The sequence below is a fragment of the Anopheles coustani genome, chromosome 2 (genome assembly GCF_943734705.1).
Source record: "Anopheles coustani chromosome 2, idAnoCousDA_361_x.2, whole genome shotgun sequence".
Taxonomy (NCBI): Eukaryota; Metazoa; Arthropoda; class Insecta; order Diptera; family Culicidae; genus Anopheles; species Anopheles coustani.
This window is the reverse complement of record NC_071289.1, coordinates 92934823-92956266: the sequence shown is the minus strand read 5'-3', so window position 1 is coordinate 92956266 and position 21444 is coordinate 92934823. Positions and strand designations below refer to the sequence as shown.

The window sequence follows — 21444 nt, the reverse complement described above, 5'->3', positions numbered from 1 at the left end:
AAGCTAAGTCAACTGCCGGGGAAATCCCAATAACATCATGAAAACTAGCGAAACTATAAGAGATAAGTGCTTCTGAGTCGTATAGAACTAATGTTCGAAATAAACCCGGCGTCATTGGCGATTAACAAAGACTCGTCTGAAGTGACTGCAACGTCTCAAAGTGTAAAAGTAAGAAAACATTTTTTCACCTCATCTCAGCATGCGAGGAAAGCTGTTTAGAAGTCCCCGTTCGGTACTACACGCCGTATCATGAACTAAATATGTTCTAATATGCAACCAATATGAACAGCACTGCATACAATCCTTTCACTCTCCTTTTACGAAGGTAGTTACGCAGTCCGCTGGTTTATTTTAACACCTTTTAACATTTTTCCACTTATCGAAACACGGGAACAAACGCACGACGTAAAATATAAACAAAGCGCTCATCGCAACGTAAACAGACAAACGGATGTGACAGCCCGAGATGCAGTGCTGCTAAAAGGACCCCGCCGCTGTCGTTGTCTTCGTCGTCGCCCGAGACCGATAAAAAGGATATCCTTTCGCAGTTGCAACGGGACACCTTTTTCTGCTATCGCGCCTCGGAACACAGCGGTCCTTGTTCTCGCACAGTGGCCGGTGTTGTGTACTCGTCATTTACGGTGTTCGTGTTTGTCGTGGCGTTGTTCGTGCGTTTTTAATCTCGTCCTGTTCAATCCCTGTCCTTGCCCGGTCGGAAGGATGTGGGATTCATCGGTGTTTTTAAGCACTCGTAAGATTGATTCTTCATCGTCGCACTACCCAAGCATCACTTCTAATTGTCCACCATTGGTTCTGTTTCTGTTTAGTGACTCCCAAATTTTACGTCGCTCTCACTGGCACATCTAGTCTTATATCCGGATTGATTCTCATATTCGAATGGTGGTACTTCCGGAAGTATGGCACGTCATTCATTGGTAAGACGGACGGGGATGCATGCGTCTACCAGTGGTGCTTTATAAATGGTTTACTTTTGCAGAGCAAGTTTCCATCAACCACATCAGTCCGTGGATTAGTGGCAATGATAATGGAACCGAATCGCTGGCACCAAGCAATAGCAGCAGTAGTAGTAGCGGAAGTAGCAACAACACTACCACCGCCACCACACAAAACATGCCGGAATGCAAGGTTTGGCGCAATCCGTTGAATCTTTTCCGTGGCGCCGAGTATCAACGGTTCTACTGGGCGACGCAGAAGGAACCGCTCACCTTCTACGATATGAACCTGTCGGCCCAGGATCACCAGACATTCTTCACCTGCGAGGGGGATGCTGGAAAGGCCGAATACGAGATTATGCAGACGGCGTGGCGTGAGCGCAACCCGGTTGTGCGGATAAAGGCCGCCAAGAATGCGCTCGAAATCAATCCGGACTGTGCACCCGCCTACATACTGCTGGCCGAGGAGGAAGCGACCACCATCGTGGAAGCGGAGAAGATCCTTCGCACGGCGCTAAAGGTGGCCGAGAGTAACTACAAGAAGTCGCAAACTTTCCAGCACCAGGGCGCAATCGCGGAGGGCATCCATCGGCGTGACACGAACGTGCTGATCTACATCAAGCGACGGCTTGCCATGTGCGCCCGTAAGCTGGGCAAGTTGAAGGAGGCAGTCAAGATGTTTCGCGACCTGACCAAAGAGATACCGCCCATCATGAACGTACTTAATATCCACGAGAACCTGCTCGAGGCACTGCTGGAGATGCAAGCGTACGCCGACTGCCAAGCGGTGCTGGCGAAGTACGACGACATTTCGCTACCAAAATCGGCAACCATTTGCTATACTGCGGCCCTGCTGAAGGCTCGTGTGGTGGCGGAAAAGTTTTCACCCGACATTGCCTCCAAGCGTGGGCTCAGCCCGGCGGAGATGAGTGCCGTCGAGGCGATCCACCGGGCGGTCGAGTTTAATCCACATGTCCCGAAGTACCTGCTCGAGATGAAGCAGCTGATCCTGCCACCGGAGCATATTCTCAAGCGCGGTGATTCCGAAGCGCTGGCATACGCCTTCTTTCACCTGAACCACTGGAAGAATGTCGAGGGTGCGCTTAACCTTCTCCACTGCACCTGGGAGGGCACATTCCGGATGCTTCCTTATCCGCTCGAGCGTGGCCACCTCTTTTATCCCTACCCAACGTGCACCGAGTGTGCCGATCGTGAGTTGCTGCCCTCCTTCCACGAGGTGTCCGTCTATCCGAAAAAGGAGCTTCCGTTCTTCATCCTCTTCACCGCGGGCCTTTGCTCGATCACAGCCCTGCTGGCCCTTCTCACCCATCAGTACCCGGAGTCGATGGGAATCTTTGCCAGCACGACGCTGAATTGGTTTTCGCTTCCGTTCCACTTCGTTAAGGAACGTATCGAATCGGTCTGGCCGTGCAATCTACTCCAGCAGCTTTCCCGCATTTAAGCGCGCACTTTCTTACACCATCTTCCCATCCCTATCCCCCCCACTGCCCAGATATTGTTCCACTCCACGCTCCTTACCTTTATGCCAGCTTATAGGCAAAGAGCATCCTTGCTGAGTAAGTCTCTTTTTGTGGCTTTCTTTTAAACAAATACACAACTTTATCACTTACTTTCTTAACACGGCGGGAAAAGGGCCGGACGCATGGAAAGATTACAAAATCAATAGCACAAACAAAAACCGCTTAAGTTTCGTCGGACAAGTTCTCTGGTCTCCGGTCTCCGACCGAAGCGGGACTGCCGGTGAGTGATGATGATCGTTAGTGTATTAAAAATTATGGATGAATGTGTAACTAAGCGTATTTGTGGGATGATGTTGTGCGTGATCGAAAGGATGCAGAATGAATGCACCGATTGCGTCACACTAGTACCATCCCACGCCTCTGTGTAACAGTCTGTCTGTCACTATTTTATGTCGTTGGTTTTGTTCTGTGTGTGCGAAGCTCAAATCTTCAAAGCCCACACAAGGGCCCACAGATTTGGGTAGAAATAAAATTATAACTTATAAAGAAGAAGTAAAACACTTCAAGCAAATTAAAATCGAGTTTTCGTCCGTCGTTTGTCTCGTCGTAGTTTCATGCGGGTGATAGTATCACAATTTTTAACGGATCGTCTTCACAATAAGTTTTGTTATCTTGTTTTTATATTTAAATGATATTTTATTATCAATTTAATTATTTGTTGCTACTGCTGCTGATGCTGCTTGCAATTAATTTTTTTGTTTTTCTTCTATAAAAAAGTACATGAGGCTTATTGAATGTATGTAACAGGGGCGAGAGTTTTGGAGAGAAAGGATCGTCTCTTAGTTTTTTTTTTATAAAAAGCATCCCAGAGTACTTTCAGTATTTTATCCATTTTTCTTCATTTTTAATTAAAGTAGAGAGATGTGCAATACGGGGCGTGGAAATCGTGATTCATCCGATAGAGACCAAATCACAATCCTGTAACTTTTTGTTTCTGTTCTCAGGCTCTTTCTCTCGTGTTGCGGGAATTCCATTTTCAAGGCTTTACTTGGCGCTACTACTACTGCGTTCGTTTTTGTTTTTTGTGTGTTTTCGTAGAGTAATGGTAATGATAATCATAATAATAAAAGTAATAATACACAGTTAAATAAAGGACGAAGAATAGATTGAAATAAAAACATTAAATAATAATCCAAAATAAAAAAATTAAAAATCCAAAAAACACCTGCATCATCATCGCGTGCTCTACATATCCTCATCTTTTTTCATCATCTTTTCTATACCGTTATTCTTGCATCAACAAAACGATCTTCGTTTTTTGCTTACTTAAGCTTTGACCCTCTCCTTATTCGAGCTCTGTGTACTGCTGGGATGTGGAGGTTAAAACTCAAAACGACGAAACACAAACTACTTCAACCACAGGATCCGGTAAACCACTTGCAAGCAATGCCTGTCTCTCTTTGCGATAGATGAAAATTCAAACAGAAACAAAACAATATTCACCATCACGGCTTTCTCCTATTGGGCCGTTGACTTTACTGTGCTGTGGATACGTGAAGGCCTACCGTGTAGTATATTGCCGTTGATGAAACATTTTCCGACCGTGCACACTATCATTCGTTCGCGTCACATGGAACATAACACGTCGCGGTTTTGCAGTTTTTTTTCTGTTCATTCTATCTAGATTTGATTGTTTCTTAAAACATGGCACTTTGCTAAAACGGTACACAACATTCATATCATTCACCTCGATCCACCATTCATTCTTATTTCCCATGTGTGGACGTAGCTTGTTCTAGTCCTTTCTTTACGCTGCGTCATGACTGCCCATGTTAGCGCTACTATTTTCCTGGCTGTGATCTCATTTCCAGAGGGAAAATCTTAGCCGGTCAACACAAAGTAAATGCTTCCAGTAGACAAGAAAACAAAACCACAAATACACAGATGTGGTACTTTTTCTTATAGCCAAAGAAACATGAACGGTATACGACATTAACAAAGGCGATAACTTTCCTGACTCTTTACAAGAAAACATTCTTAGTCGAACGCCTTTAAAAACAGTAATACTTCTCCTTGAATAGTCAAAAAAAGAAATAAACAAAAACGGTCAATAAACAAATCCATCAAAATGTCGGGTACCGCAGTGGAACGATCGGTTCGGTCGAACCTGCCTGCTTGGATGTTGTTTCTTGAGAACAAACCTTGCCCAAAAGGCATAGAGAACATTTACAAAGAACTAACTAATTTAATAAAAAAATACTTTAGGCCCTTTAATGTTCTTTTCAATTTGGAAACATGTTTTCGTTGTCTACCATGTAACGCTGTCGTGTGCTTTTTGTGTTTAAGATTGCTTACAATTAACAGGAATGTCGACTACCACTTTAGCATACTCGCTAAAGCGTAAAATTTGACTTGCGTTTTCTTCCTTCCATACAATAAATTTTTGTTTTGCAGCAGTCATATTTAAAAAAAACGAAAACGAAACGGAAGCAATATTCAACATACGCAAACAAACGCGGAAAAAAACAATGTGAGAACATTGTATCTCATTCATGTTCTGTCATACTAAGGTTCTCAGCCAACATTCTTTTTAATGAAAATATATTATAATACACACGCACAGTCGGACGGGGCGCTTGTCGTGGATAATATTAGTAGCAAACAAAAAAACAGATAGTGCACATTCCCTTTGTCTCTTCGTGGTCGGCATTTTCGTTCATCTATTCACAATTTGAAGGACCCATTCCGTCATTTTCCCTCCCCCCAGACCCTCGCTCAGCTCTTGTTTAATTCGGTACTGCTCATCGAGAGATTAGTGCCAAAGCGTTCATCAATACAACAATGTCCTCTCCCGAAGCGCCGCGCAGTGTCGCCTCACAAAACACTGTCCCTCCTCTTTGTCCACCCCGGACGTGATGATGCTTCCGGGATGATTCGTTCAATAATGGTTGCCGGAATGATGGTAATGATGTTGATGTTGCGGTTGGTTCTGCTGCTGCTGCTGTTGCTTGCCATTGGAAGACGTCGTTCGTCAGTTGCTGTTATCCTCGCCATCGAGCGATTCATCTTGCACCGACATCGAGTCGTTCTCGCGCTTCGGTGTCAATCGGGACGAGCTCAGACTGCCCATTGCACCACCCCGTCTGGCATTTGAGGAAGTAGAGAAAGCATGATTAAAAATTTAAGTTCAATATATCCATTTGTTTGACTTTTTTTTTACTTTCGTGAATATATGAGTGGAACTCAACAAAACAACAGCTAGAACCACACGTTTCATAACAAAACTGTCAGGGGAGGATGTGAAGTTCCTTGCAACACTATAGTTTGCTAATAGAACAAACAGATTTAGGATTTTTGTTCAGAACTAACATTCATTTAGCGAAGGTTAGTTAGTATAGCTAAGGCATATTTCCATAAATAAATTGAACTAAGGCAAATAAGAACATGCAAGGGACATGCTGAATGTGTTTTCTTCACTATTTGTAGGGTGTTAGGTATGCGTTGCACGATTTGAAGGCAGTTATTTATGAGTGCTCGTTTGCAATGTTTAGAGGAAAAGGTTTCATGCTTTTGAAGCGCCGAGTACTGTATGAACTCTTAAACTGTATGAAGAACAGGGGTCGGGGTAGGTTACGCTCCTCAGGTTAACTAAATGTAACACATCAATACGAAAAACCACACAACAACCAAACGACTCTGGGTTTACCTTGAAACTTTTAACAGGGCCTCTTCGCTTTGTGAACGATCGATTACAAACTAAATGGGAGAGGAGCTTCTTTTGCAATTTGCAGAGAGTAAAGTGCCTTCAATCATTAAATTATGTTTTATTTAACTGTCACATAGATATACCTGCATGGAAAACCTTCCTCTTGTTTTCTGTTGTAACGATTGGAAAGATAATTCAACTATTCTGGCTTTATAAACTAAACACAGTTCTACATCTCTGTACACAAACAGCAGATCTATATGATGAAAAAAGGCGCTTCTTCTCATGGTAGAAAACTCCTACAGTTGAGCAAATCGTTACTTTTTAGACTCTTTGTGGACACTGTTTCCATCCCCCGTGGAGATTATCGGCATCATTTCATATCAAAGAGCAAAAATAATACGGATATTCGATATCAATTTGTGCTTTTTTGAACGCATGAAATAACGAATAAGAATTATATTTCCCTGCTAGGAAGGAACCGCGTTACACTTACCTAAGCTTTGATTTGAGCGCATTCAGTTCGCGAGACAGCGCCTCGTGACCTTCTAGCATGTCCTCGCATTCGCGCTGTGCCTTCCGTTTCAAAGTTTTCTCCTTCTGAATTTCTTCTTCGGCTTCATCGAGGTTGCGCTTTAGAGTCTTCATGCGATTGTTAACCTGTGTGGCCAAAAACAGAAGACAGAAAATTAGCCATGTGCTATGACGATCCCCGCATTATCACTACATTACCTTTTCAATCTGCTCCTTATACTGATCGGCATGTCGTCGCTCGTCTTCGATGTTCAGCGTCAGCTCCTTGATACGCTTTTCGAGCTTGCGGTTGGACTTTTGCACCGTTAGTCGCTCCTTTGTTTCGTTTTCGAGCTGCTTCTCTAGGTTGATGATCTTCGCCTCGGATGCGGCCGTTGCCGCCTTCACCTTCGTACGCAGAGCCGTCTCGAGCTCGGACAGCTTCGCCTTCAGGTCCTTGTTCTGGCGCTCCAGGCCCGACTTGACGGTTTCGTAATTCTGCGCGTTCGACTTTTCCGTTGCCAGCTCCGTCGTCAGTTGCTCGATCGTTAGCTGCGCCTTGCGGTTACGGTCGACCATCAGCTCCAGGTTGGACTGCTCCTCTTCCAACTCCTCCTCGAGGGCGGCAATGCGCGCCTCCAGTCGGCGCTTCTCATCGATCATGAGCGAGCCCTTGTTCGAGTTGGAGTTTATCTCCTCCAGCAGCTCGTCGCGCTCCGTTTCCGCGGCCCGACGTGCCCGCTCCGAGCTCGAAAGGTCCTCCGATAGCTGCATCACCTCCGCCTCGAGCGTCTTCGCTTTGCGTTCTGCCTCCTTACTAACGGCCGCTAACTCCTCCTTAGCTGCCTTAGCTTCCTCGGCGTCCCGGATCGCGTCCTTGATTTGTGCTTGCAGTTTCTTCGCTTGCTTCAGCGCGTCCTCCTTCACCTTATTGTTCATCTCGAGCGTTGCTTCCATGTCCTTCAGATCACCCTCGAGCTTCTTCTTAGCCGCAACGGCCGCTGCGCGCTGCTTGCGTTCCTCGTCTAACTCGGCTTCCAGATCGCGCAGGGCTTTTACCAGTCCGCGACGCTTCTCTTCCGATTGTTCCTCCTTTGCCTGAATGTCCCGCTCGAATTGTGCGCGTAGGGCTTGCATGTTCACTTCCAAGCGCAGCTTGGCATCCTCCGTCAGCTGAAGATCATCCTCCAGTTCCTCATTTTGTGCTTTAAGTTCAGCCAGCTGGCTTTCGAGGGAACGCTTCGCCTTTTCCAGCTCGTGCACGTTCTTGTCCGCTGTGCCCTATTTACAAAAACAACATCAAATTATTATAAAAAATCCCATTCATTACTGCTCGGGTAAATCCTTACCTGTGTATTGGCAAGCTCATCCAGTTCATTCTGCAGTGCCTTGCGCTTCGTTTCAAGCTCGTCGATTTTCTCAAACGCCTCGTCGAGCTCGCGAGTCAGCGAAAGCACCTTCGTTTCCTTTTCGCGCGCTTCCCGTTCTGCCGCATCCCGCTCCTGTGCGTGCTGCTCGCTGATGGCCTTCTCCTCGGCCAACACCTTGTCGAAATTCTTCTGCTTCTTCTCGAGCTCCAGCACCTTGGTGCGCTGCGTCTCCAGCTCGATCGTGGCATCCTCCAATTCCGACTGGATCTTCTTTTTGCTCTTGTCCAACCGATCGTTGGTCGCCTGAAGCTCCTGAATTTGACGCTGCAGTGTCTCGATGTCCTTGTTCATCTTTTTCTTCGACTCCTCCAACTCCTTCGCCACATCGGACTCCTCCTCCGAACGTTTCTTCATCTCTTGTATGGTAATGTTCAGCTCGGCCAGCTTCTTTTCGTAGCTCTTTTTCGCTTCTTCGTCTTCCTCAAGCTGTTCGGCGAGTGCATCCTTTTCGGATTCGATCTGGCGCAGCTTCGAACTTAGGGCCAGCTTCTGGCGGGTTTCCTCCTCGAGGAGCTGTTGTGCCTCAGTTAGCTGACTCTCCAAGTTGCCGGCGCTCTTGATCGCAGCTGATGCTTTCAGCTCGGCTTCGTCCAACTGCTGCGTGATGTTGTCGGTCTCCTGTTGCAGTTTGGTAACCTTATCCTGCAGCTCAACTCGAACGCGTTCGACTTCGGCAAGTTTTACCTAATGGCAAATGGGAGAAGCCAAATGAAAACCAATGCAAAAGAAGGAACCACATACACAACGTTTCCAAAATAATAAAATAGAAAAACAAAAACAAAAATCACAATACATTACTTCCAAATACTCAACATAATCCTTGCAGAGTTTGTAGAAAATAAGCATAAATAAATAAATAAGAAAAAGTTCCATAAAGAACGCATGCTTTCACATTGTTTGCAAATAAGAACTAAATACTTTTCCTGCTCGAAATGGTCTTTCTTCCTACCTGTAGTTCAGCGATCTGCGTTTCGGCCTGTTTGCGGCGGCGGTCGTTCTCCTGGCGCGACTGATTGACGTTACGCAACTCGGTGGCAAGATCGGCATTTTCCGCCTCCAGCGTTTGCTTGCTCTTCTCGAGGCCGCCCTTGAGCTTCTTCAAATTCTCCAACTGCTCATTGATGGACGAGATCTCCTGAGCATGCTTGTGGCGCATGTCCATAAGAGTTGCCTCGTGATTCGAGGACTCATCTTCCAGCGTTTTCTTCAATGTCGCAACCTCCTGTTCACGCTTGGAGCGAAGTTCTTGTTGGGCTGTTAGAAACATCGGTTGGTTAACAGTTGACATTGAATGAAATGAGTAATAACGATAACTTACCGGCGGTCGTGTCCAAAGAATCAAGGAGCTCGTTTTTCAAAGCTTCCAGCTCTTCATTAAGGTCGCGCTTCTGCTTCTCGGCCTTCGAGCGGGCAAGTTTTTCTGCCTCCAAATCCTCCTGGATCTCTGCCAACTGTGACTCGAGCTCGCGCTGTGTCTTCTGCGCTGCGGCCTTCGCGGCCGACTCCTCGTCGATGCGCACAAGCGTCTGAGCCAGTTCCTCTTCGCGTTTGATCAGCTGCTGTTGCATCTCCTCTATCTGCACGCGCCGTTCATTGATCTGCTCCTTCAGGTCGGCTACCTCGGTTTCGATCTTGCGCTTCGAACGATCCGACTCCTGGCGCTGCTGGTGATCCTTTAGCAAGCGTTCCTCCAGCTCGGCAATCGTCGACTCGTGCTTCACCTTAAGCTTGGCCAGATGTTTCGCTTTCTCCTCCTCTTCGGCGAGCGTTTGCGATAGATCGTTTGCACGCTCTTCCAGCAGCTTCTTTTCCTTCACCAGCTTGTGGTTCTGGTCCTCGATCAACGCCACATCTTCCTCCATCTTCTTAAGCTTCGCATCCAGCTGAACCTTCTCGAGTTGGAGCTTTTGCCGGGCTGCCTCCTCCTCCTCCAACTGCTCCTCCAAGTCCTGTATGTTGATCTGCAATTTCTTCTTCTCACCCGTAAGTGCGTTTACGCGCTCCTCCTCTTCCTCGATGCGGGACTCCAGATCCTGCATCAACTCCTCTAGCTCCTGCTTGCGAGCGACCAGCCGGGCACGACCCTCTTCCGCCTCGGCGCACAACTCGATCTCGGCTTGCAGCTGTTCTGCGAGGTGCGTTTTTTCTTCCATCGCTTGCTGGAACTTCTTTTCATACTCCTGCGAGCTTTTGGAGAGATTGTCGAGCTTGTCGCGAATCTGGCGCAGCTCATCCTCCTTCTGCACCAACTTCTCCTCCTGCTTGGTTACTTCCAGCAGGGGCTTGACCTTGGTGTACAGACGCCACCACTGCCAGTTGCGCAGCTTTAGATAGGCCGCACAGTTGCGCTGGATGATACGAATCGCGTTGAGCTGCTGTAGGCGCTTCTGGTAGTTGCGACGGGCGAGGAAACCACGGCAGTACGCCTGGAAGTTCACGATCAGATCGGTGATCTTGTAGTCGCGTTCTTCTTCCAAGTGCGCCAGTACGCCCGCACGGAAGAAGATCTTCGACTGACCGATACGGTACAGGTTCGAGTCCAGCTCGAGCGATTTGATCATCTGTTCGCAAGCCCGTTTGCCATCCATGAAGCCCTTCGGGATGACGTTGGGCGTGAGCAGCTCGTAGCGTTGACGGAACTCCTGGAACGGGATGCGATTCGGGAAGCCCTGGCGGCAGATACGGATACCCTCCAGCACACCGTTGCAACGCAGCTGATCGAGCACGAGCGGCGCATCGATCTTGCCCGCGCGCTTTTCGTGGTTGGGGATGATACAGCGCACAAAGTTCGGATTGGTGTTGCGCAGTGTGTCCATCAGCTTGGCCAGCTGCTCCTTGTACAAATGGGAAACCGTACGGAACATGCCCTTACGCGTGCGAGCGCCAAACTGAGTGTCGGTGAGCGCCTGCTGCGCCATGCCAACAATCTCGGCGTCCTTCCAGATCTGCACGACGAACGGGTCCTGCGAGGCTTGCAGCAGCGACACGACATTTTCGTTCAGTGGGTCCATGTTCTTCATCAGCCACTTGGTAGCCGAATAGTCCACCTTACCGGCATAGTGCACAACAGCGAAGTCCGCCACACCGCGGAAGTCCGTCTTCATGAACTTCGGATGCATCGAGTGGGCCGCAGCCAGCTTTTCCACGAACGACTTGTCAGTCGCCTTCGGGAACCAGCACTCCTCATCCAGTAGAGCCATGATGCCGCCCGGTTTGTCAATCAGGTCAATGGTCGGCTGTAGATCGAGCCCAAAGTCGATGAACTTCCACTCGATTCCTTCGCGCTGATACTCCTCCTGCTCAAGAATGAACATGGTGTGATTGAACAGCTGCTGCAACTTCTCGTTGGTGTAGTTGATACAAAGCTGCTCGAACGAGTTCAGCTCGAAGATCTCAAAGCCGGCCATATCGAGGATGCCGATGAACGACGCACCCTGGCGTTTGGTGCGATCCAGCGAACGGTTAATACGGTTCACCAACCACTTGAACATCTTCTCATAGCACGCCTTTGCGATGGCCTCCACCGCGAACTCGACCTGCTCTTTCGTCTGAGCCTTGGTCACAAAGTCCCGGCCGACCTTGATACGCGGCGTTAGGAATGCCTTCGTCATGTCCGTTACACTCAGCCCCAGCAAATGCGCGATCTTCTGGGCGACCGTGTTGTCCGGTAGCGTAGCCTGATCGGAGCTGCGTTCCTGCTTGAATGTCATCGAGCCAAACAGCAGCACGGCACTCACAATGCGGAAGATCGAGTTGAAGTCATCCGCCGTCATGCCCATTATGTTCATGCTCTTAACCGTCGCTTGGAACTCGGCATAATCGTCAACGCCGGGTACCGGCAGCCCACCGTTCGACAGGAACGGGTACGTCTTCACATCGTCCAGGATAAAGCGCTGACGTTGTTCGGGCGACGCACCCGCCAACAGCTGGTAGAAAATGTGGAATGTACGCTCGTCCTTCGCCTGGCGAATGGCACGTGACTTCTCCAGCAGATACGTCTCGATGTTGGCGCCAGAGATGAAGCCCGAGGCGTCAAAGTTTATCCGAATGAATTTACCCTACAATGTGTGTGGAAATGACAGGGTTTCATTTGATACCTTGCGGATTACAACGGGATAACGACACAACTCAGATGATACTTACGAAGCGAGACGAGTTATCGTTTTTCACCGTCTTGGCGTTACCGAACGCTTCTAGAATGGGATTTGCTTGAAGCAGCTGTTGTTCTAGCTCACCCTGTGTGTTTGGTTGGCCATCAGCGTGAAATAAAGAAAAGATATACACATTAGCATTACGTTATCGAATTGCTGGAAATACGGGGAGGAGATTGATTAGGCTGTGCATGATCGGAGTTTGTGGATTAGAACATTTGCGGAACGTGCTTCCGCGCATTCTGTTCATACTGAACTCATTCGTACTAGTTACGAAACAATAACACCACTCAAATTACCATTGTCACTCATACCAACTCACCAAACTGCAACAGATAATGTTAATTATTGTAAAATGAATCCGCTTTTTTTTTTTAAATCATTGAAATTGATTTACAACGTATTGATCATACTCCCAATGAGATGGTTAGCAATGAGTTTTTTACTAGACCGTTTTACATGTTTAAAATCAGACCAAGGCGTTGACACTCATAAACCTTTCACTATATAAATCTCATGCAGCATTTGTGTATAGGGAAGTCCGTGAACGATGCCGATTTTAACTTTATCCATCTGTACTTTAAACCATTCAAATGTAAAATCTAATTTACTAAACTAATTTACTTTGAAAAACAAGCAAAAATGAAAACAAGATCCAACACCGCAGAGCAAGTTGACCGACGCATATCGGAGATACAATGTTGAAATAACAACCAAGATGATCTTTAAGTCTTCCTTTCAATACGATCATTTACGTTAATATCTTGAAATACAATAGGTGCCACACCTAACACTCAAAGTAACATTGCAAAGTTTCAAAAAGAACTTCAAAAGTTGAGTAAAAGGTTCAATAATGTTATATCTGTTAACGATAATCGTCAACAGATGAAAGATTATGGGAAAACTCACTATATTTACCAACTTCAATAGAATACGTAAATGAAAAAAGAAATCAAATTAACTAAGAAGGAAAAAAGATAAAGCTAAAATAACTATGGATAATCAAAATTAAAAATTAAGACTCAAATAGAAGAAGCAAGTGCGCGTGAAACAACAGTGCGTTTGTAGTGAATGTGCAATCAGTGCAATTACGAGCAATCGTACACAACAAAGTCAACGGAAATATAAACTATACTTTACCGATAAACTCGTATGATGGCCACCCTGTGTGTTTTGATTTTAGCCCCCATGATGTAGCACACATTGAGTTGGATATGGATGAAAAGGTGAAGATATTTGTGTTTTGCAATTTGTTTTTGTTTGTTTCATGTTCATCCGGGTTTTTTTATGTTTTCGTTTCGTTTCGTGACATGTTAATAAACGGGAGCCATATTAATTGACACGTTTTAAATCAAAAGAAATTTGTTCAAACGATCCAAAAGATAAGCGTACGTGATATTGCATTGGCATGTTATTTTAGGTTTGGTTGAGCAGAGTCAGAAGCAACGAGCAAATTTTATTATCGTACGCAATTTTAAATTTTGGACATAATTGGATCATAAGCATAAGCGTTTGGTTTTCGGACCGATCCGAGCATTAGAACAGACACACGCAAAGCATTTGATGGTTTGCATTATTGGTGGTTTTGTGAAGGTGGGCGGCGGTGGATGATGATATTGATTGATAGTCATATGTTTGAGTTGTGTATGTTTTTTTTTTTGTTTGGTTCGTACGATGGTAGACGCAGCAGTAAATTGAGAAAAAAGAGAGAGAAAACACAACTGTAACACATTTTGTTTGTAGATAAAAAAAATTTCGTAGGCTATTAAAAATGAACTGCGCTTCTAAGAGAACGCACACAAAGTCGTTAAAAATTGCCAAACTTAAAAACAAATACGGATTACAAACACAAAAAAGAATAACCAAAACGGAATACTTACGATGATAAGTGCTGGTGTTGGGGCCTATTGTGTGCAGAACATCGGCATAAACAATGCATGTTTTCCATCATCGAGCACGGGTGCGAGACAATTTTTAGCGATATTTCATTATGCATACACGCCAGGCGATTCGAACATAAAAAGTACAGTGATGATGTTGTGTTTTCGTATGAGTAAATGATTTTCGTATACACGTTGAAATTGGTAAATAACACAAATATAGCACAGTAGAATATTAATTGTTCGTTGGTCACGTGGACGGGTTTCGTTGACATAAAAAGAAAAGGAATAAACGATAAAATGAGAAATAAAAAAGAAAACAAAATAGCTAAAAAACTAAGAAATGATATTCCGGTAGGGTGTATTTTGATTGCAGAGAAATAGCGTAGCGAACGATGTAACATATGTGCGTACTATCTAACTGTAGAGAAATATATTTTAATGCATATTCAAAATCATTCAACCATATAATCAGTCTATCTCTTCATTGTAATGCTTGGTACAATAGTGGACGCGGTCAGCAAAGATCCTAAAATGTGTCCTCCAGTGGTTACGACACACCACAGTCGATCTTTTAGGATAACGCCACATCAGCAAATACGGGGAATGCAAAAAGATCATAATCACCGGTTTCGACGGTGGAAGGGTGCAAAACAACCATCAGCCAGCAACCGAGAGCTCATTGGATCGTAAATATAGTCAATAATATTTAGTAAAAATCCATAGCTAACCATTTTTGGGGCTACCTTTGATTGCACCAACCGGTGCTGCCTGTTGCTGGCTGGCAAGGATACCTACATAAAGCGAACACTTATGTTTGCTTGATTCCGCAACTGAATTGAGGTTTAAGACTTTCTTAATTTTGAACAACGGCATTCGTCGCACTTTACTTCCCTGCCACGGTACCAACTCATGGGCGGTGTGTGGGGAAGCTCCAAAACTTCCTTGCCACTCTGCTCCACTGTGTCCCAACCCCTTTGCTTTCTTCACCTTCGGCACCGTCTCGAAACGGCAAGCGTGTGACCGGTTTTGTTTATATAATTCACGCCATATCGGGCGTCAATAGAATGGATTACTACACACCGCACACCGTTGGAGATCTCTCGTTTTCACTTTAGCGCAGGGATAGCCCCAACATCCCCCCCAATGAGACGAGGTGGAAAAGGTGGCAGCGGCACCAGAGCCTTTTATAGAATCGTGTAAAAAGTTGCTCCTTGCGGTAGGGGGTATAGATGGAGGGCGAGACAAGGCTCTTTTTGCGGTTTTATCCACCCTCCCCTCGCGAATTTGCCCCTGGCGTACGGGGTGTGCTGTGAAAGCAACGCCTCTGTTTTTCTTCTGCAACTCTGCAACGAAAAGTTTAGCATAGTTTTTTCGACGAAAGACCTGCTGCTGTCGTCATGCATTCGACCTGTCACCGTTCTTTGGCGACGACAGCATATTTGAAGGCTTCCACCAATCGTCGTTTCAGTTGTTTGTTATACATTGTGCCCTGCTGTTAATCTTCCTCCTCTCTGCTTCACATCTCTACTCACCACCCAGCTCATAGGGGGAAGGTCACGTTTAAAACCAGCTAATTGATTTTTAAAACCCAAGCCCTGCAGCAGGGGGATTGCTGGCCACAGTTTCAGTGTTTTTTAAACACGTTGATCTTTATGCTTCATCAATGTCGAACCCTGCTTTGTCGAAAAATTGCAACACTCTGGGCTGAGCGAACTCCAAACATGGTAGAACTCTGGCTCTGAAAAGGTAAGTTGTTTCTCTCTTCCCCGTTTCGGCTTCATCAGCTAGTATTAATGAAATTCTTATTATTGATTGGTCGTATGACTCGGACCCCGCTTTGATAAACATGTTAATGCCACCGGGTTGTGCTGCAATTGGACGATGTTTATCACATTCCCATCTTTGCCGAGCACGCCAGCCAACGCAGAAACAAGAAGGAGAAAAGGGGAAAAAATGGCCACCACTAACCTCGACCGTACCGACCGTTGTCGTCAATTATATTTCATATATATTGCGCCCCGTTCCCAATTCGTACGCGAACTTTATGGACAGCGTCATCATCGAAAGACAGCTTCAGCAAGGGCCGCTACACAACAGCATCATGATGATCGAAAAAGGCAGGGTGTCTTGGTTTGGTGCCGCGTTCAGCCACAGCGTAACCTCTCTCAGTTAAGACGGCGTTTTTGGGGCGTGCGACAATCACGTACAGAGAGATTGGTGGACAGTGTCATTTGGCTATTACGTCCAAATATGGGCTTTTCGAGCGCAATGCAGGGCGCACGGAGCGCCATATGAAGCCGGCCGCGAGTGTCGCTGCACATGAAATTCGTCTTGCTCAGAGACACGAAACCACTACCTACTACTCACAGGGAAGATGTAGAAGAAACCGTGGCCTACTACCTGCCGGATCTCTAGTGAAACACCGAGTGAATTTATGGTTCACCTCAAATGGTGCTTTTCATTTCCATTTCTTTCGACGTTTATATTTGCGCTTAAAGAATCGAATTGCGTTTCGATGTCAATTTTTGGATACAACACCGCATGAAAGTGAGACCATTTTTGGGACCAAATCCATCTCAGGGTGTTTCTCCAGCTTCCCAAAAAAGGACAAAAACCGTTCAAATGGGCATCTGGTGGAAAAGGTAAACTTCGCACTCAATTAAGCCCAGATTGCAATTCCTAAGTCACTAAATGTAATAGAATGACATATTACAAATCCTTGACACGAAATCATGCATAATATGAACTGATAAATGTTGCCCACTTCAAATCGGTGACCAATTAGTTTGTTTACGTCGATATTATTGCTACAGAACCCACACCCCAAGATGTTTGGGCTCGTAAAGGGAGGTATTACGTTTCCACAGCTGCCAGGAAAAAGGGCACACGACACGATATTCTTTTTCAAAGCATCGCGGACTACAGTACAGGAGGGCAAGGCGAAACCTCACCATCAACCAAAAGCAAACCCCAGCAGCAAGTAGCTCATTCATTTCAATTAACAGCCAGCACATCTCCCCCCTTCTTAGCAAGAAAGCCATCTAAAAGGTTGGTTTACATTTCCAAGATCATGGCCCCGGGAGACGCCTAGGCGCACGGAACCTAAAAACTCGCTCTGGGAAAGCCAACCACAACGCGGTATATGAAATTGATCGATTTACAGCGATGTAGAGCAGGAGGAGGGAAAAAAGTACAAGGCACACGGCATACACACGTTGATCGCCGATCGCGTGTTCGGTTCGCATTTTGCATCGCCCAGACTCGTGCGTTTGATTGATCTTTTTCGCACTTGTCGCACGAGAACAAGATCAACTCACTGGGTAGCAGTTTCTTTTCCTCATACCCCAGCTGTCCTCATACTCTTTTCTACGCCCAGCAAGCAAAAAGCAACGGCGGTTTTAATGTCCTCCTAAACACACGCAATGAGCGAAAACAGCAACTCGTTCGGTTCCATTAGGCGATAATTAATAATTAATTTACTTCCTCCTCCGTGCCGCCGTGCCGGGTGGCGAAAGGCTTGCGACGAAGATTTATGCATTTACATGAGAAAAATGTGCTGCCGTGGAATTTGTCTAGTACTTAGTCGAGCGGCAAAAATGTGCGTCCCCCCCGTTTACGCTGACTTGAGAGGGCTGAGTGGGCTGAGCACATTGCTGTGTGAATTTGAAGTAAAAAACGACAGCATGAAAAACCGTGGAGGCGAAAACTGTCCACTGTAAACGAAGGTGTTCATCTGTTTAAAAGCAGAATTACAAACCGCCTTACAATAGTTGTCTAAAATTTGCCTCCAGTGAGAAAGGAATGTCTCCAGCACAGTAAAGAAATAAGTTTAAGTACCTTTCGGAAATGGATTTATACCCAACCAACGAAGGACGATCAGCGAACGATATGCAAAAATAAGCAAACTACCATTTTGGGATGCAAAACCGCGAGGCTTTTGTTGCGGTTACGACCGGAAAATCGCGACGGATGATGACATACATTTGCGGTCAATTCACTGCAGACTTTTCCCTTAAATGGACATCAAATGTATGCAACGGGGTGCACACCTTTCACGGGTTCACTCCCCCCGGCCGAGCAGCAGCGTGCCGCGTCGAGAAAAGGTGCAGCCAAAATCGCATGCATGCCATGCCGGCATTCATCCATCCATCCATTGATTCATCCGCGGCGACGGCGGCCTGTTGGATGGTTCGATGGTTTATGGCCCTCCAATTTATAGGTCACTCTGTGTCAGCGCTCGGTTGACGGCGCCAACGACGAGCGTAAACTTGTGTTGCTTCGCTCCGAACCCAAATGCCGCACGGGAAGCGGCATCGACGCACTATTAACAGCGATCGCTGTAACGCCATTACCGCCATATGGTCGTAAGTTAACTGAAAAGCTTGCGCATGTAACAGCAGCCTGAGCGAGAAACCTCGCGACACATCGTTCCAGAATCGCTACCACTAGGAGGAGGCTCGCTATACGTCGACGCTATAAGCCCGTAATGGTAAACGTACCGCTACGGATCCTTTCGGTTTCGATGCCGCCACGTAGGCTAAATACTGGATAACTTTCTTTGTGTTCTCGGTTTTACCAGCACCCGACTCGCCGGTACACAGGATGGACTGGTCCTCACGATCTATAATGAAAAAGGGGAGAAAACAAAAGATTAGAGCCGTAACAACTTGAGCAAAAAAAGAGGATCCCCGTCAAGTATAGAACAAACGAACATAATGGCATCAGATGGAGGTAGTGTTTACACTTTTCCAGGGTAACGTGTCTTGTCTTTATCATAGTAGGCTGTGAACGATGTAATGTCTAGAAATGCACACGCTTGACATGTTTGTCTACGACATTCCAGAGTATTTAGCTCAGAACGCTCGCCGCCATGCTCGGTGTACGTTTGCGACAGTTTTCTCCTGTTGGTATGGCCAAGCTCGCGGTGGATAGTGACCAATATTTACCCCGATGACCGTCGTCAAGACCGCACACGGCTCGCGGCTCATCTTATCATACGTTTTATTCATTCACGCCGGAACGACCCTCAGCCCCGCGACCTTGTGTCTCTGGTTGTGGCTTGTTGTTGTATGTGCCGATCAAGATAAATCTTAAAAGACAACCAAACCATTGCCCACACATTGCGCGCGTGAGTCAACTCGCGCGACTTAATCTACATCGCGAAACACATTGAAAATCGTACTAATCTAATTAGACCGATCGCGAAATGTTGCCCCGTTGCCACATTTGGCTCTGCCGGGACGTATCTGAGCGACCGCATCCGTGCTGAATCAAAACGGTCGGTTGATGGTGTGTCCAACAATAACCACTTCCATCATCGACGGCGCAGGAATCATCGGAGCAAACGCACGCAGTTCTGCTTTGCCACGGTTTGGTTCGCTCGCTTGACCACCTTTCCTGTTGGTGGTTCCATTTTTTGTGTGTGTTCCTCTAACCCAAACTATAAAACTTGCTGACGTCTCAGTTTGGTAGGATGACTGAAAAAAGGGCCATCGGGGAACAGAAAGACATGCCTTGGAGAGTAAAAAAAAACCCCGAACGGCACAAAATTGTCCACAAGAAACATATGTTACGCAAAGCACAACATCTCCAAGTTTTTAATGTGTACAAACAGCTACTGCGGGGGACTGATGTCAAGGCACGGGGCCCGGCGGTGGTGCTGGGCATGTTGGTGAATTTTATGTTCCACCGGACGATTAGGTCTCGCACCCCGATGGCGACGACGACGACGACGACGGCGTTGAGTTGACGATTCCTTAAATGGTCATCTTCACACACAAACCAGCGAACTTTGCTTTTACTTTATTTTTGTGTGCCTGCGCTACCCGCGACCTCATTAAGTCATCCATCGGGTGAAGAAAAAGTTAACTCGTTCCCCGCTTTAGTTTTTGCTCCCTCCGTGCTTCTCGCCAGATGGTGTGTTCCGGTGCAGGATATGAGGTCGGTTCAAAGGAAAAAAAACACACACAGCTTGCATGTAGAAAAGCAAAGGCAGCAAGCGAACGTAAACGTTTGAATGCCACGGAAATGCTATGCAAATGCGCAACATCCTTCTAAGGAAAATTCACACACCTACTGCACACCAAAGCGGTCAAACCAAGCCAGGTTTCTTACCCGCCACATGAAGTACACCCGGAGAGATCAACCGCATCAACTAATTGTATCGTACTGGAAGATTAATTACACACATACAAGATCGAAGGACCTCCAACTAGCGGTAGCTCACATATTCGACACACCGTTTTGTCCTTATTTGGTCAGTTGAAGGCAGAGTATTGATTTGATCTTACATGATCATTCGCTAATCAACTTACTTCAAACGCATTTGGTAATATTTAATCCAACATCACCTGAATCCTCAGACAAGGATTAACACTGGTTCGGATGTTTTACTGTGCATGACGCATGTGTTTTTAATTAATATTAATTCACACTGCACTGCCTGTGATGAGTTTGCAATTCAATCGGTCGCGCCTGAAGTCAATGGCATTTGATCGCTAATTAAAATCGCCATGGATATCTGTAAAAATTCATTTGCAAAAACTATACCAAGCAAAAAAAAAAAATTGTATGTAAATATGAACTACAAATAACAGATGCAAAAACATGTTTCTGATATCTGGGAAATAAAGATATTGAAAGTTCGTCACATTACAAAAGACGATCGTCCAGAACCGTGCTTCCATTTCTTGAGAATCGGAATTAATTGATCAACTTACAATTAGACCTTTCGATGCATCCGTAGCCCAAAGGAAACAGAGCAAACGAGCTTAGTAAATTTCACTCTCTCAGGGTGGTCGGTCCCCGTCCAATCCACCAACATTAAGCTGTCCGATTCCATCGACGATCGCGTTGCGAAAGATGCAGATGTACGTCATTGCACTCGATCGTTCGGCTGTGTGCGCGTACCCACGAAGCTACTGGGGGAAAATTTGCAATTATAGATCACGTACAAATTGTGTCCTCAACGACACACCCGCCCGGAAACGGACCAACCCGTCCTGTGCCCCGGACGAACACCGCAACCGGATCGTTAGGGAAAATGGCGTGAAAATGCAACGCCACGACTGGGACGTGCCACTCCGGTGGAGTAGAAGCAAAACACGTCCCTTATTCGTTCCTCCGCTTCCCCTGCGATGAAATGATATACTTAGTGTAAATATAGGGTGGAATGCCTCCGCGATGAATCAGACAAGATCTCAAGGAGCTTACGGAAAAAGGTAAGCGCAGGCACGAGGCAAAAGGTAACGTCGTTTCGTGACACGTCAGACATTTCGTTTGCGGGCCAAACACAGCAGGATAGGTCAGGCGCAATGTGACACATTAC

The 21444-nt window shown here is 46.2% G+C and overlaps 2 protein-coding genes across 3 annotated transcripts in view; one reads left to right on the top strand and one right to left on the bottom strand.

The window, feature by feature from the left end:
* The first annotated feature begins 545 nt into the window (after nt 1-545).
* LOC131265845 (protein ST7 homolog) lies at nt 546-3024 on the top strand. Its single transcript, XM_058268176.1, has 3 exons — nt 546-751; nt 828-935; nt 998-3024. Exons 1-3 carry the CDS (start codon nt 721-723, stop codon nt 2413-2415), a joined length of 1557 nt encoding a protein of 518 aa, XP_058124159.1. The 5' UTR covers nt 546-720; the 3' UTR covers nt 2416-3024.
* Nucleotides 3025-3218: 194 nt separating this feature from the next.
* The window catches only part of LOC131265842 (myosin heavy chain, non-muscle), a 44038-nt gene continuing 25812 nt past the window's right edge, over nt 3219-21444 (bottom strand). The window contains exons 5-14 of one of the 2 annotated variants that reach the window (XM_058268172.1): nt 18617-18738; nt 14115-14138; nt 13375-13398; nt 12227-12319; nt 9402-12141; nt 9033-9337; nt 8003-8767; nt 6873-7934; nt 6637-6800; nt 3219-5577 (exon numbers count right to left, since the gene is read on the bottom strand). In XM_058268172.1, coding sequence (XP_058124155.1) covers nt 5466-5577; nt 6637-6800; nt 6873-7934; nt 8003-8767; nt 9033-9337; nt 9402-12141; nt 12227-12319; nt 13375-13398; nt 14115-14138; nt 18617-18738 — 5411 coding nt within the window. In that variant the 3' untranslated portion in view covers nt 3219-5465. The remainder of the gene's footprint in view (nt 5578-6636; nt 6801-6872; nt 7935-8002; nt 8768-9032; nt 9338-9401; nt 12142-12226; nt 12320-13374; nt 13399-14114; nt 14139-18616; nt 18739-21444) is intronic. The other variant, XM_058268173.1, reaches the window with a different exon arrangement.

Bases quoted from the DNA above. Each gene is read 5' to 3' on its own strand.
- LOC131265845 (XM_058268176.1), top strand. From the start codon at position 721: ATGTGGGATTCATCGGTGTTTTTAAGCACTC. The intron at 752-827 runs GTAAGATTGATT...GTTTCTGTTTAG, and splicing joins ATCGGTGTTTTTAAGCACTC to TGACTCCCAAATTTTACGTC. The intron at 936-997 runs GTAAGACGGACG...TTACTTTTGCAG, and splicing joins GTATGGCACGTCATTCATTG to AGCAAGTTTCCATCAACCAC.